At 39.1% G+C, this 15,481-nt stretch overlaps 1 protein-coding gene across 1 annotated transcript in view; it reads left to right on the forward strand.

The window, feature by feature from the left end:
• CENPF (centromere protein F) overlaps positions 1-15,481 on the forward strand; it is a 56,315-nt gene that overhangs the window by 30,501 nt on the left and 10,333 nt on the right. Inside the window, exons 12-16 of the mRNA XM_033196431.1 lie at positions 1,210-4,610; positions 5,838-8,681; positions 9,966-10,118; positions 12,980-13,156; positions 13,738-13,899. Of these exons, the coding sequence (XP_033052322.1) occupies positions 1,210-4,610; positions 5,838-8,681; positions 9,966-10,118; positions 12,980-13,156; positions 13,738-13,899 (6,737 nt within the window). The remainder of the gene's footprint in view (positions 1-1,209; positions 4,611-5,837; positions 8,682-9,965; positions 10,119-12,979; positions 13,157-13,737; positions 13,900-15,481) is intronic.

Here is a 15,481-nt window from a genome sequence, read left to right on the forward strand (position 1 = left end):
TTCTCACCTGGGGTATTTGCACGTCTAGGATTTCTTTGAACTCTGTCCTGTGGAATGTGTGTCACACTTCTCTGTGACTGTTTTCTTTTTAAAACCCCATTCTCCCCAAGACAGCTTTCAGTTTTTCCACAGCAGCAGGTAGAAATGTCAGTCTTCAGCTTTCTTGAAGGGAAACTGTAAGAAAAGGAACAGTTGGGGCATTTTTCAATGTTGATCATCCAGGTGATTGTTTGAGATGCTGACAGCAAAGTGGGTTGCAGCCCTTGTGGTGCTGTCTGCCAAAGCCCTCAACTGTCAGTAGGTAGACTGAGATTGGCAGGTTAGAAGTACTTACTGCTTTCCACTTGATATGATGTCTGAGATTGTAATACATGTTACCTTTATCATCTACTGTGGAGGTTCTCAGCTTTCAATCTCCCCCAACATACTTGAGCAACATGAAGCCTTCTCATCACTATTTAATGAAAACATTGTTGGTTATTCCCAACCAGGAGTGGCCAGTATGTATAGAGGAGTCATTGGGCAGAAAACAGGGTGGTAACGGAGTTTGAAGAAGCTTCCAGATTCTTCATAATATGTCACATTCATAATCACTGCCACCCTTACTATGAGGGGTTGGGATGGGGGTGATAATGTTCCTCAAGAATATTCACATATAGGCCTTGAGAATTACTGATATATGGCATCATTTACTCTTTTCTACTTAAGTCTAATCCTATGGATGTTGTGGCTAAAATGGTGGAGTACTTAATTTACTTTTCTGGGACATCAGAATTACTCTACAATAAAGTGGGATGTTCCCATTTCAGTGCTGTTCTTGTCCCAGTTTTCTCTCTTGGAATAAATATTTGAAAAGATGGTAAAAATACCCACATATATAAACACATACAAAGAAAAGAAACAGTGCTTAGGAAAATCATCCCTTGGTATTTTATTCAATAACACTTCCTTAAGCTGTTAGAAAGATGAACAAACATGTTACTCTCCTTAAGATGACCATTTTTCCCATTTTTTAATAAGATAATTACCAAGTGGTCCACTTTCTAGAAAGTACCCAGGCAATAATGCCAGTTTTTCCAGGGCTTGAGTAATTGTTAGTTTGTTTGGACTTTTTAGGGGGTGGGGAGGGTGGGGGGAGGAGTTTGCATTTCTGTAGAATAAATATTTATTACAAACATTGACAACTTTTATTTATTTATTTTTAAATAGTGAAGAATACCTCTCAGGAAACCATGTTAAGAGATCTTCATGAAAAAATAAATCAGCAAGAAAACTCCCTGACTTTAGAGAAACTGAAGCTTGCTGTGGCTGAGCTGGAAAAGCAGCGAGATTGTTCTCAAGACCTTTTGAAGAAAAGGGAACATCACATTGAACAACTGAATGATAAGTTAAGCAAGACAGAGAAAGAGTCCAAAGCTTTGCTGAGTGCTTTGGAGTTAAAAAAGAAAGAATATGAAGAATTGAAAGAAGAGAAAACTCTGTTTTCTTGTTGGAAGAGTGAAAACGAAAAACTTTTAACTCAGATGGAATCAGAAAAGGAAAACTTGCAGAGTAAAATTAATCACTTGGAAACTTGTCTCAAGACACAACAAATAAAAAGTCATGAATACAACGAGAGAGTAAGAATGCTGGAGATGGACAGAGAAAACCTAAGTGTCGAGATCAGAAACCTTCACAACGTGATAGATAGCAAGTCTGTGGAGGTAGAGACCCAGAAACTAGCTTATGTAGAGCTACAGCAGAAAGCTGAGTTCTCAGATCAGAAACATCAGAAGGAAATAGAAAATATGTGTTTGAAGACTTCTCAGCTTACTGGGCAAGTTGAAGATCTAGAACACAAGCTTCAGTTGCTGTCAAATGAAATAATGGACAAAGACCGGTGTTACCAAGACTTGCATGCTGAATATGAGAGCCTCAGGGATCTGCTAAAATCTAGACATGTTTCTCTGGCGACAAATGAAGATCATCAGAGAAGTCTTTTGGCTTTTGATGAGCAGCCTGCCATGCATAATTCCTTTGCAAATATAATTGAACAAGGAAGCATGCCTTCAGAGAGGAGTGAATGTCGTTTAGAAGCAGACCAAAGTCCAAAAAATTCTGCCATCCTACAAAATAGAGTTGATTCACTTGAATTTTCATTAGAATCTCAAAAACAGATGAACTCAGACCTGCAAAAGCAGTGTGAAGAGTTAGTGCAGATCAAAGGAGAAATAGAAGAAAATCTTATGAAAGCAGAACAGATGCATCAAAGTTTTGTGGCTGAAACAAGTCAGCGCATTAGTAAGTTACAGGAAGACACTTCTGCTCACCAGAATGTTGTTGCTGAAACCTTAAGTGCCCTTGAGAGCAAGGAAAAAGAGTTGCAACTTTTAAATGATAAGTTAGAAACTGAGCAGGCAGAGATTCAAGAATTAAAACAGAGCAACCATCTACTTGAAGACTCTCTAAAGGAGCTACAACTTTTATCTGAAACCCTAAGCTTGGAGAAGAAAGAAATGAGTTCCATCATTTCTCTAAATAAAAGAGAAATTGAACAGCTGACCCAAGAGAATGAGACTCTCAAGGAAATAAATGCATCTTTAAATCAAGAGAAGATGAACTTAATCCAGAAAAGTGAGAGTTTTGCAAACTATATAGATGAAAGAGAGAAAAGCATTTCAGAGTTATCTGATCAGTACAAGCAAGAAAAACTTATTTTACTACAAAGATGTGAAGAAACCGGAAATGCATATGAGGATCTTAGTCAAAAATACAAAGCAGCACAAGAAAAGAACTCTAAATTAGAATGCTTGCTAAATGAATGCACTAGTCTTTGTGAAAATAGAAAAAATGAGTTGGAACAGCTAAAGGAAGCATTTGCAAAAGAACACCAAGAATTCTTAACAAAATTAGCATTTGCTGAAGAAAGAAATCAGAATCTGATGCTAGAGTTGGAGACAGTGCAGCAAGATCTGAGATCTGAGATGACAGATACCCAAAACAATTCTAAGAGCGAGACTGATGGTTTAAAGCAAGAAATCATGACTTTAAAGGAAGAACAAAACAAGATGCAAAAGGAAGTTAATGACTTATTACAAGAGAATGAACAGCTGATGAAGGTAATGAAGACTAAACATGAATGTCAAAATCTAGAATCGGAACCAATTAGGAACTCTGTGAAAGAAAGAGAGAGTGAGAGAAATCAATGTAATTTTAAACCTCAGATGGATCTTGAAGTTAAAGAAATTTCTCTAGATAGTTATAATGCGCAGTTGGTGCAATTAGAAGCTATGCTAAGAAATATGGAATTAAAACTTCAGGAAAGTGAGAAGGAGAAGGAGTGCCTGCAGCATGAATTACAGATAATTAGAGGAGATCTTGAAACCAGAAATTTGCAAGACATGCAGTCACAAAAAATTAGTGGCCTTAAAGACTGTGAAGTAGATGCAGAAGAAAGGTATATTTCAGTGCTTCATGAGTTGTCAACAAGTCAAAACGACAATGCACACCTTGAGTGCTCTCTGCAAACAGCAATGAACAAGCTGAATGAGCTAGAGAAAATATGTGAAATACTGCAGGCCGAGAAGTGCGAACTAGTAACTGAGCTGAATGATTCAAGGTCAGAATGTATCACAGCAACCAGGAAAATGGCAGAAGAGGTAGGGAAACTAGTAAATGAAGTGAAAATATTAAATGAGGACAGTGGTCTTCTCCATGGTGAGTTAGTGGAAGACGTACCAGGAGGTGAATTTGGTGAACAACCAAATGAACAGCACCCCATGTGTTTGGCTCCGTTGGATGAGAGTAATTCCTACGAGCACTTGACATTGTCAAACAAAGAAGTTCAAATACACTTTGCCGAATTGCAAGAGAAATTCTCATCTTTACAAAGTGAACACAAAATTTTATATGATCAGCACTGTCAAATGAGCTCTAAAATGTCAGAGCTACAGACCTATATTGACTCATTAAAGGCCGAAAATTTGGTCTTGTCAACGAATCTGAGAAACTTTCAAGGTGACCTGGTGAAGGAGATGCAGCCGGGCTTGGAGGAGGGGCTCGTTCCATCCCTGTCATCCTCTTGTGTGCCTGACAGCCCTAGTCTTAGCAGTTTGGGAGATTCCTCCTTTTACAAAGCTCTTTTAGAACAGACAGGAGAAATGTCTCTCTTGAATAATTTAGAAGGGACTGTTTCAGCAAACCAGTGCAGTGTAGATGAAGTATTCTGCAGCAGTCTGGAGGAAGAGAATCTGACCAAGAAAGAAACGCCTTCAGCCCCAGTGAAGGGTGTGGAAGAGCTTGAGTCCCTCTGTGAGACATACCGGCAGTCCCTCGAGAAGCTAGAAGAGAAAATGGAAAGTCAAGGGATTATGAAAAATAAGGAAATTCAAGAGCTCGAACAGTTATTAAGTTCTGAAAGGCAAGAGCTTGACTGCCTTAGGAAGCAGTATTTGTCAGAAAATGAACAGTGGCAACAGAAGCTGACAAGCGTGACTCTGGAGATGGAGTCCAAGTTGGCGGCAGAAAAGAAACAGACGGAACAACTGTCACTTGAGCTGGAAGTAGCACGACTCCAGCTACAAGGTCTGGACTTAAGTTCTCGGTCTTTGCTTGGCATCGACACAGAAGATGTAAGTACCTGGGATTTAAATGCCGTTTCTTGGTTTACATGACTAGTAGATACTCAGTAAATGTTTGTCTGATTGAAATGTACATTAAACGTAAGTTCAAATATTTTTAGGGCTCAAGGAAATAAAATACACCAAAATGTTTTCAAAACAAAGCAGAACTTGAGGAAAATGAGTAAACTTTATTTGAGGAATAAATTTCTATAGTGATTAGATTTACTTAGCGATATATAGAATATTACTAAAGATGTTTTTAAAGTCTGGAGAAAATTATGGGGTCAGAAAGTCTTTAGAATGTGTGTTTCCACCCTTTGTGCATTAATAAAGTATACTTAATTAAGAACTTACGAATGGTAATATGATGTAAATTTTTAATCTCTAGCACTTTTCAGAATATTTTTGATGTTACAGCGTTATCGTCATGGAACTAAATACAGGAGATTCTTTATGTATTACTAAACAGTTTTCTCTCTAACAATTTACTATGGTACAAAAATATGATTTGGTATAAGTCATTTAAAAGGACTTTTAAAAAATTGAATACGTATTTGTTTAATTGCTTGTAACTTTGTCCTTTCTAGCCTGCTAGCTGGATTAGTAATGCTATGTAGTGTATGCATGTCACTTGATTCCCTCTGTCTATCTCTGTGAGGTAGAGAAGGCAGGTCATGGTGAGGTGATGGCAGGAGTAGGGAGTAGACACAACAGCAGATCCCCAGTTTACAGGTGAGAGGAAAGTGAGGCTCAAATATGTAATTTGTCCAATAATATATAGTAAGTGCAGGATTGGGGATTAAGTCCTTGGACTAGGAATCTGATTATGAAACTTTACTGCCTTATTACAGAATGTCATAAATACTGAAGGTGGAAACTGAGCATTTTGTTAGCCTCTTATTTAATAAGAGATTTCATATTTAGGCTACTTGAATATTCTTAGCAAGGAAGAAAATATGAAATTTAAATACATTACAAATTGTAATTGAGCTGAACGGTTTGTCTTCAAGATAAATGCCTAACCCCAGTGTCTTGCCCGTAGGGGCCACCTACTGAATGTTTGTTTATGTTGAACATTTGAATGAAGAGAGGAAGATGTAGTGGGAAATACACCACTTGAAGAGATGTGTTTAGCAGAGGCCATGCATCAGTTTCTAAAAAGTAATAACTAAGTCTATTGTATTTTGATTCTTTTTGAAAAATAAAATGCATGCTTGTTATGTATTATAATTATAGGCTATTCAGGGCCGAAATGAGAGCTGTGACATATCAAAAGAACATACTTCAGAAACTACAGAAAGAACACCAAAGCATGATGTTCATCAGATTTGTGATAAAGATGTTCAACAGGACCTCCATCTAGACATTGAGAAAATAACTGAGACTGGTGTAGTGAAACTCAGAGGAGAGTGCTCTGGGGAACAGTACCCAGACACCAATTATGAGACTCCAGGAGAAGACAAAACCCAGGGCTCTTCAGAATGCATTTCTGAATTGTCATTTTCTGGTGCTAATGCTTCGGTACCTATGGATTTCCTGGGGAATAAGGAAAATATCCAAAATCTTCAACTGCGGGTAAAAGAGACATCAAATGAAAATTTGAGATTACTTCATGTGATAGAGGAACGTGACAGAAAAGTTGAAAGTTTGCTAAATGAAATGAAAGAATTAGACTCAAAGCTCCATTTACAGGAGGTACAACTAATGACCAAAATTGAAGCATGCATAGAATTAGAAAAAATAGTTGGGGAACTTAAGAAAGAAAACTCAGATTTAAGTGAAAAATTGGAATATTTTTCTTGTGATAACCAGGAGTTACTCCAGAGAGTAGAAAGTTCTGAAGGCCTCAATTCTAACTTAGAAATGCATGCAGATAAATCATCACATGAAGATATCGACGATAACGTAGCCAAGGTGAATGACAGCTGGAAAGAGAGATTTCTTGATGTAGAAAATGAGCTAAGTAGGATCAGATCTGAGAAAGCTAACATTGAGCATCAAGCCCTCTCCCTGGAGGCTGACTTAGAGATAGTTCAAACAGAGAAGCTATGTTTAGAAAAAGATAATGAAAATAAGCAGAAGGTTATTGTCTGCCTTGAAGAAGAACTCTCAGTGGTCACAAGTGAGAGAAATCAGCTTCGTGGAGAATTAGATACTATGTCAAAAAAAAACATGGAACTGGATCAGTTGTCTGAAAAAATGAAGGAGAAAACACAAGAGCTTGAGTCTCATCGAAGTGAGTATCTCCATTGCATTCAGGTGGCAGAGGCAGAGGTGAAGGAAAAGACAGAACTCCTTCAGACTTTGTCCTCTGATGTGAGTGAGCTGTTAAAAGATAAAACTCATCTCCAGGAAAAGCTGCAGAGTTTGGAAAAGGACTCACAGGCACTGTCTTTGACAAAATGTGAGCTGGAAAACCAAATTGCACAACTGAATAAAGAGAAAGAATTGCTTGTCAAGGAATCTGAAAGCCTGCAGACCAGACTGAGTGAATCAGATTATGAAAAGCTGAACATCTCCAAGGCCTTGGAGGCCGCGCTGGTGGAGAAAGGTGAGTTCGCGTTGAGGCTGAGCTCAACACAGGAGGAAGTGCATCAGCTGAGAAGAGGCATCGAGAAACTGAGAGTTCGCATTGAGGCCGATGAAAGGAAGCAGCTGCACGTCGCAGAAAAACTGAAAGAACGCGAGCGGGAGAATGATTCACTTAAGGATAAAGTTGAGAACCTTGAAAGGGAATTGCAGATGTCAGAAGAAAACCAGGAGCTAGTGATTCTTGATGCCGAGAATTCCAAAGCAGAAGTAGAGACTCTAAAAACACAAATAGAAGAGATGGCCAGAAACCTGAAAGTTTTCGAATTAGACCTTGTCACATTAAGGTCTGAAAAAGAAAATCTGACAAAACAAATACAAGAAAAACAAGGTCAAGTGTCAGAACTAGACAAGTTACTCTCTTCATTTAAAAGTCTATTAGAAGAAAAGGAGCAAGTGGAGATACAGATCAAAGAAGAATCTAAAACTGCAGTGGAGATGCTTCAGAATCAGTTAAAAGAGTTAAATGAGGCAGTAGCAGCCTTGTGTGGTGACCAAGAAGCTATGAAGGCCACAGAACAGAGTGTAGACCCACCAGTCAAGGAAGCACATCAGCTGAGAAATAGCATTGAAAAGCTGAGAGCCCGCCTAGAAACTGATGAAAAGAAGCAGCTCTGTGTCTTAGAACAACTGAAGGAAAGTGAGCATCATGCAGATTTACTTAAGAGTAGAGTGGAGAATCTTGAAAGAGAGCTAGAGATAGCCGGGAAAAACCAAGAGCATGCAGCTCTTGAGGCAGAGAGTTCCAAAGGAGAGGTAGAGACCCTAAAAGCAAAAATAGAAGGGATGACCCGAAGTCTGAGAGAGCTGGAATTAGATCTTGCTACCATAAGGTCAGAAAAAGAAAATCTGACAAACAAATTACAAAAAGAACAAGAACGAATATCTGAATTAGAAATAATAAATTCGTCATTTGAAAATATTTTGCGAGAAAAAGAGCAAGAGAAAGTACAGATGAAAGAAAAATCAAACACTGCCATAGAGATGCTTCAAACACAATTAAAAGAGTTCAATGAGAGAGTGACAGCCCTGCATAATGACCAAGAGGCCTGTAAGGCCAAAGAGCAGAATCTTAGTAGTCAAGTAGATTGTCTTGAACTTGAGAAGGCTCAGTTGCTACAAGGTCTTGATGAGGCCAAAAATAATAATATTGTTTTGCAGTCTTCAGTGAATGGCCTCATTCAAGAAGTAGAAGATGGCAAGCAGAAACTAGAGAAGAAGGATGAAGAAATCAGTAGACTTAAAAATCAAATTCAAGACCAAGAGCAGCTCGTCTCTAAACTATCCCAGGTGGAAGGAGAGCACCAACTTTGGAAGAAGCAAAACTTAGAACTGGGAAATCTGACAGTGGAATTGGAGCAGAAGATCCAAGTGCTACAATCCAAAAATGTCTCTTTGCAGGACACATTAGAAGTGCTGCAGAGTTCTTACAAGAATCTAGAGAATGAGCTTGAATTGACAAAAATGGACAAAATGTCCTTTGTTGAAAAAGTAAGTGGCTCTATCTGTTTATGTTTAAATGTGTAGTCATGAGGGAGGAAACCATATTCACTTCTAGACACTGTGAATTATATTTACTTCTAGACAGTGTCTGCTATATTGGGCCAAACTTTGTAAAGGCTTTATGTTTACTGGGTCTTGAATTGCAGAAACATTGAGTGGGCTCTGGCAGTAGTGACTATTCTGGCTGATTCTTTGGGACATGTTCATGGATTGGGCCAGGTTTTTAATGTGGCACCTACATATGGGCAAAGCTTTGGTTTATGCACAGTTCCTTGTTCTAATTATATTTCCCTTTCTTAGAGTACATCAGAATACTGGCCTCCACATACCCACTTGAGACTCACTGCTATAGAGAGTGTAACAGACATTACCTAGGATCAGAAAGGATCTGCCTGCCTTACTGTGTCTTTTTTGCCTTTGGGACAAAGCACTTTTAAAGATACTGATAGATTTATAACCAACAGAGCACTCATGGCTTCTGGGGTGCGTCTTGGGGATTTTGTGCTTTCAGTCCCTCTTTTATACCTTTTCTTTGTGCAGCCTTCTACTGTGTTAGTTGATGATTAAAGGGAAGATCTGCCATCAAGAGGCTCAATTATTAAAGAAAAATTAAGTTTTGGCCGGGTGAGCTTACTTAGTGATCTAGGAAAGTGATTTTGTCACATTTAATTTTTGCTGAACAAATATTAAAGGAAAAAAAGGAGTATCTAGAAAATGCAATTCATCTGCACCCTGTATTTTCTGAGAATTTCGGGGTTTTGTATACCTTGCAAGAGATGGCAATTAGTATAGACATGATGAGACAAACCATACCACGCTGTTTCACTTCAAGGGGCAAATGCAAACAATAGCTTTTTAACTGTTTTTCACTAATCATAAGCATGTTTCTTGCAGATTAGTGTGGCACTAGGGGATCAGTAGAGATCTAAGAACTGATAAACTAAGATATTGCCTGGTATGATAATCTCTGATGTTGAACTTTGATTCAAATTAATACCTTTGTGAAAGATTTTAAGACTTAGCAACATTATCTTTCCTTGTCATTCCTTCCCTTATTGCTATTCTTCTATTAAATCTTTTCTGGGAAGAAAAGGTAAACTTGCCAGTAGGTTTTGAGCATGTTGAGTTGAGTGGATTAGTAAAGGGGGCATTAGCCAGCTTCCATTTTATGATTGAAGGCTAATAAATGGCACAGATATGTTGTATCAGAGTGATTAATCTGATCAAAACACACCACCAAAAAGCAGATTCTAATGAAAGATGAAATTTCAGGTAAACACAATGACTGCAAAGGAAACTGAGCTGCAGAGGGAAATGCATGAGATAGCACAGAAAACAGCAGAGCTGCAAGAAGAACTCAGTGGAGAGAAAAATAGGCTAACCGGAGAGTTACAGTTACTGTTGGAAGAAATAAAGAGCAGCAAAGTAAGTTTTTTGTGACAAATGTTATGATGTGTTAATTCATTGTGCGCACTCTCCTTGTTGGTTTCTGTAAGACCTTCTGTAGTTTACCTATTTTTAGCTCTTGAAAAAAATAACCCTGTGCTTATGTCATAATCAGATTTGTAGTAATCTCTACCATCCAGCACTATCATGAGCCCACAAGGAGTCGTGAGAAGCCTCTGAACACATGAAAATATCTGTCTCAGAGCCCAAATACGTTTTCATAGAAGAGGACCCTTGTACCACATTAATGCACATCAGAAGTAGATCTCATGCTGCTTTCAACAAGTTTATCTGCTTTCCTAGCTTGCCAGAGATTACAGGCTAGAATGTTACTAGAAACACATTCATTGATCTGCTAAGAACTAGCAGAGTAACAGAACTAAAGTCACAGTTTTAGGCAGGGTTAATGTGGCACATCTATAGCACTTGGGCTGCCACTGCCAAATGCCATTTCCATAGCAGATATTGCTAATTCATACCCTCCCTTTCTTCTGAGTCTCCTAACACTGTGTCCTGGGTAGCTGGTACCATGCAGGGAGAGCTGGCAGATGAAATGAAACCTGTTTGTCATACCTGATTAAATTATAAACTTCCCTATAGCTGTTTAGTCCTCATGCAACTTCATTCCTGAGTAGTAAAGAACAGCAAAATAAGATAGTCATGATTGCGACCCTGAATAATGACAGAAATTTGAAATGATATATGTAATATTCTGTATAAAGAGTTGGAGAAATTTGTTGTTTTCTTTAAATATAGTATTTATGAAAATGGAAAGGTTTTGGCATTGAATCTCAGGAATGGACTTAGAGAATATTCTGGCCATACTGCCTGGAAGGAGTTCCTCTGAATGCTATTTGTGTATTGCGTCTGCTGAAATCTCTTTTGGTGTTGAGTAGCTTGGGAGTCTCCCAAGTGTGTCATTATTGTATTTCATGTATAAGCACTACTGAGAGGAGTAGTTTGGCCTCAGGCCCATACATATGAGTGTGTTAGTTTGTATTGGCTTTATTCATTCATTTATTCATTCTGTAAATAATAAGTGTTAGTAAGGTCAGGAGATAGACTGCTGAACCGTAACTATCCTGTATTTCCTGCACTGGTACAGCTTACAGTCTAGACACATATTAAATCATGAAATAGGCAACATGTAACAATCATAAGCGGATAAATACTATAAGTGAAACAAATAAGATTCTTTGCTGTGGAATAATTGGGATGTGGGGATCAGGGTAGCAAACAACCTAATTTAGATAGGGTGGTTAGCAGATTTAGATAGGGTGGTCAGCAGATGTCACCTGCAAGATGACGAGTCAGCTAGGCAACAAACAGGCAGAGTGGGGAGCCTTCTAGGTCTAGAGAGCAGTGTGGTCAAAGCTCTGAGACTAGAATGATCTTTTTATTTTTTTTAGAAATTGAAAGTAAACCATTGTGGCTGGAGCCAGATGGAAAATGACATGCACAAAGATTGGAGGGGTAGGAAGGGTATGGAGAGGGTAGGAAAGATTTGGGGCGGGAATATTTACTTGGCTAGTTCAACATATAGGGAGTGTTTAGAAATTATGGGAATGGTAGAAAATAATGGAGAAGAGAAGGTGGCTTAGGGCTTAGCCTGAAGGAACTCTAGCACACAAGGTGAGATGGAGGAAGAAGAGCCAGCAAAGAAAACGGAGAGAAGGCTTGATGAGGCAAACCAGGGAGGTGTCATGTTCTGGAAATCAAGAGGAAGGAGTGTCTCAAGAGGGAGGGAGTGTCTGGGTATAGTGGTTCACGCCTGTAATCCCAGCATTTTGGGAGGCTGAGGTGGGCTAATAGCTTGAGTCCAGAAGTTCAAGACCAGTCTGGGCAACATGGCAAAACTCTGTCTATACAAAAAATACAAAAAAATTAGCCAGACGTGGTGGTGCATTCTTGGGAGGCTGAGGTGGGGGATCACCTGAGCCCTGGAGACTGAGGCTGCAGCGAGCCATGATTGTGCCACTGCACTCCAGCTTGGGCAACAGAGTGAGACCCTGTCTCAAGAAAACTAAGCCAAACTAACCAACCAAACAACAACAACAGCAACAGCAACAATAACAACAACAAAAAAAGGAAGGAGTGGTCAGCAGCCCCAGATACTACTTAGAGGTTGATTGAGATGAGCTCAGAAGAGTGTGCCTTTAATTTGCAGCATGGAGGTTGATGATGCCATGAAAAGCTTTTTTAGGAAAAGCTGGGACGAATCGATTGGAGCAGGTTGAATAATTGAAGATGAGGAAGTAGACACCACACATACAGAAACATACAGAGACAGCTACTCGGGGTCAGGCATGGAGAAGACAAATGCTTCCAGGGTTGGAGTCTGGCCAGTTCTTCACGGTGAAGGGATGGGACAGAAGATTGGAGGATATTTGGAAGGAAATTCTTTTAGTGACAGAACTGGGGTCTAAGTTGGTCAAGGAAGAAAATGCAAGGCCAGAGGGGATTTGCTATGAAGATGGTAGTGGTTCTGTTGATGAGGTCAGGAATTATTGCAATGGAAGTACTTTAATAAACAAGGCTGGAAGCATTGGAAGATGTGGTCCCAGAGTGATTTATTTGAATTCAAGATTTCAGGGTTTCTGTGGTCTCTGGATATGACCTAGCGAGGTGGTTGGGCTGGAGCAGAGGAAAGTGTCATTGGAGGTGAAGTCACAATTAAAAGTGAATACATTGCTAAGAATTATAACACTATTCTGTACAGATTTTATCTTGCCCATAAACAATTTTTTTTCCACACAGTGCTCATTATTTCCTAAAAATATTTCCAGGTTCTTAATTGTGAGGAAGTGCTATTATGATTTCATTATTATTTTTCTGTGTAGGATCAATTGAAGGAGCTCACGCTAGAAAATAGTGAATTGAAGAAGAGCCTGGATTGCATGCACAAGGACCAGGTGGAAAAGGAAGGGAAAGTGAGAGAGGAAATAGCTGAATACCAGCTACGGCTTCATGAAACTGAAAAGAAACATCAGGCTTTGCTTTTGGAAACAAACAAACAGGTGAAATGTGGGGTTTGGTTACTGGGGGAGCTGGAGAGTGTATTGATCATGGTAAGGCTTTTTTTTTTTTTTCCCCAAAAAAGTCAATATTCTGGGTTATTACTGTGCCATATAATCTTATAAAAGGTCTCATATTAACTTCACAATCTTTTACCCGGGTCCCTCTTTTAGTTTATCAGTTGATTTTTTTTTTTTTTTTTTTTGAGATGGAGTCTCGCTCTATTGCCCAGGATGGAGTGCAGTGGCGCGATCTCGACTCACTGCAAACTCCGCCTCCCGGGTTCACACCATTCTCCTGCCTCAGCCTCCCGAGTAGGTGGGACTACAGGCGCCTGCCACCACGCCCGGCTAATTTTTTGTATTTTTAGTAAAGATGGGGTTTCGCCGTGTTAGCCAGGATGGTCTCGATCTCCTGACCTCGTGATCCGCCTGCCTCGGCCTCCCAAAGTGCTAGGATTACAGGCGTGAGCCACTGCGCCTGGCCGTTTTTTGTTTTTCTTACCATTTTTTTTTTTTGGCTGTGCCTCCTGGCTAAAGTAACGTTTTGTTTTTTTTTTTTTTGTTCGTTTGTTTTGCTCTAGTATGAAATAGAAATCCATACATATCGAGAGAAATTGACTTCTAAAGAAGAATGTCTCAGTTCACAGAAGTTGGAGATGGACCTTTTAAAGTCTAGTAAAGAAGAGCTCAATAATTCATTGAAAGCTACTACTCAGGTTTTGGAGGAATTGAAGAAAACCAAGGTGTGTTCACTTTTCTTTGCTTCATGATTTCGAATGGTTTATACAGGTGGTAGTGATTTTAATGGTATTGCATTAAATGTTTTCATTTTTATTTTATGAAAGTTTTTGGTAGTCAAAAATGATGTCATTCATCAGTTCCCTGCTGAGTTATCTTAAAAAAAATCAGTGGGTGATCTACAGTCTCATAGCTTGAATAAGCTATCCGTTGCCTCATGCATCCTCTCAAACTAGAGGATGTTAAAGACTTCTTGAGATAAATTTGAAGATCCAGCCACACAGCAGATGAGGGCAGGCCTCTTAAGCTATAGAAAACAATCTGATGGGCAATTCCAAAGTCTTGAAGGAGCTGTCTTCCAACTTCACTGTCACCATACTCACCCTCCTGTGGCTTATGGGGAGATCAAAGTGTGGCAGAGCACCTTGGTCAGGCAGACATGTGTGGATATTTTTCTCTTCCTCTTCATGCAAGGATCATAGAGCTTTTTTTTTTTTAAGGAAGAGTGAAGGTGAACCCTAATCTCGGGATTGCTAGTCTCAAGATGGTACCACTATAATTCTACCTGGAAAAGGAGGTGTTTTGATTCCTATAGATAGGTTTTGTAAGATGAATACCCACAGTGTGTAATAGTGAACCTGGGTAATAAATATCTTCCAGCAAAGGTTTTACTTAGAAGACGATTATATTTTTTAAATTTTGACATTAATTGAATATATACAAGCAGAAAACTAGGTATAAATTTATTATGTTTATGGCTCTCATACAACTATCAAGGTAAAGGAAATTTACCAATTAAATACAAAGTAGTAAAATTCAAAATCACGTTAATAATTAATGATGTTCTTCTGGTACAAAATGAGATGCTGGGCTTAATAAAGGAAATAAGTAGCACTGTTGAAATAGAATTAAATGGGTCTTAATTCATTTGTGATTGGAATCAGAAGTAGCGAGTTCTGAAAGGGTAAGGTTTACTGCATCATTACTAATAAATAATTTCAAGATGAAGTATACAAGGATGAGATCCAAGCTCTAACAACTACTTGCAATACGAATATGATACTGGGTTCTTCTCCATCCCCCATCCCCATTCCCCTTCCTCCTCCTGCTGCTGTTTGGTCGTCCTTTGGAAATTCATGATGCCATATCAGATGGTTTTAGAATTCTGCATTTTAAAATATATTACATAATACAATGTATATGCCATATATAATATCCCAGTGGGATCTGCTATAATATTGCATAATCAAATTCATATTTCTGCAGCAAAATGTGTGGATAGTCTCATGAGGCAGGATAAATAGAGGCTATACATACTGGGCCAGGTGTGATGACTCATGCCTAGAATCCCAGCACTCTGTGGAGCCAGGGCAGGAGGATCACTTGAGGCCAGGAATTTGCGACCAGCCTGGGCAACATAGTGAGACCCTATCTCTAAAAGAAAAAAAAAAGTGGTTGTGATAGCATGTACCTATAGTCCCAGATACGTGGGAGACTGAAGTGGGAGGATTGCTTGAGCCCAGGAGGTCATGCAGTGAGCCATGATGGTGCCACTGCACTCCAGTCTGGGTGACAGAGGGAGATCTT

This window comes from Trachypithecus francoisi, unplaced genomic scaffold, assembly GCF_009764315.1.
Source record: "Trachypithecus francoisi isolate TF-2019V2 unplaced genomic scaffold, Tfra_2.0 Lachesis_group5, whole genome shotgun sequence".
In the NCBI taxonomy this organism is placed as follows: Eukaryota; Metazoa; Chordata; class Mammalia; order Primates; family Cercopithecidae; genus Trachypithecus; species Trachypithecus francoisi.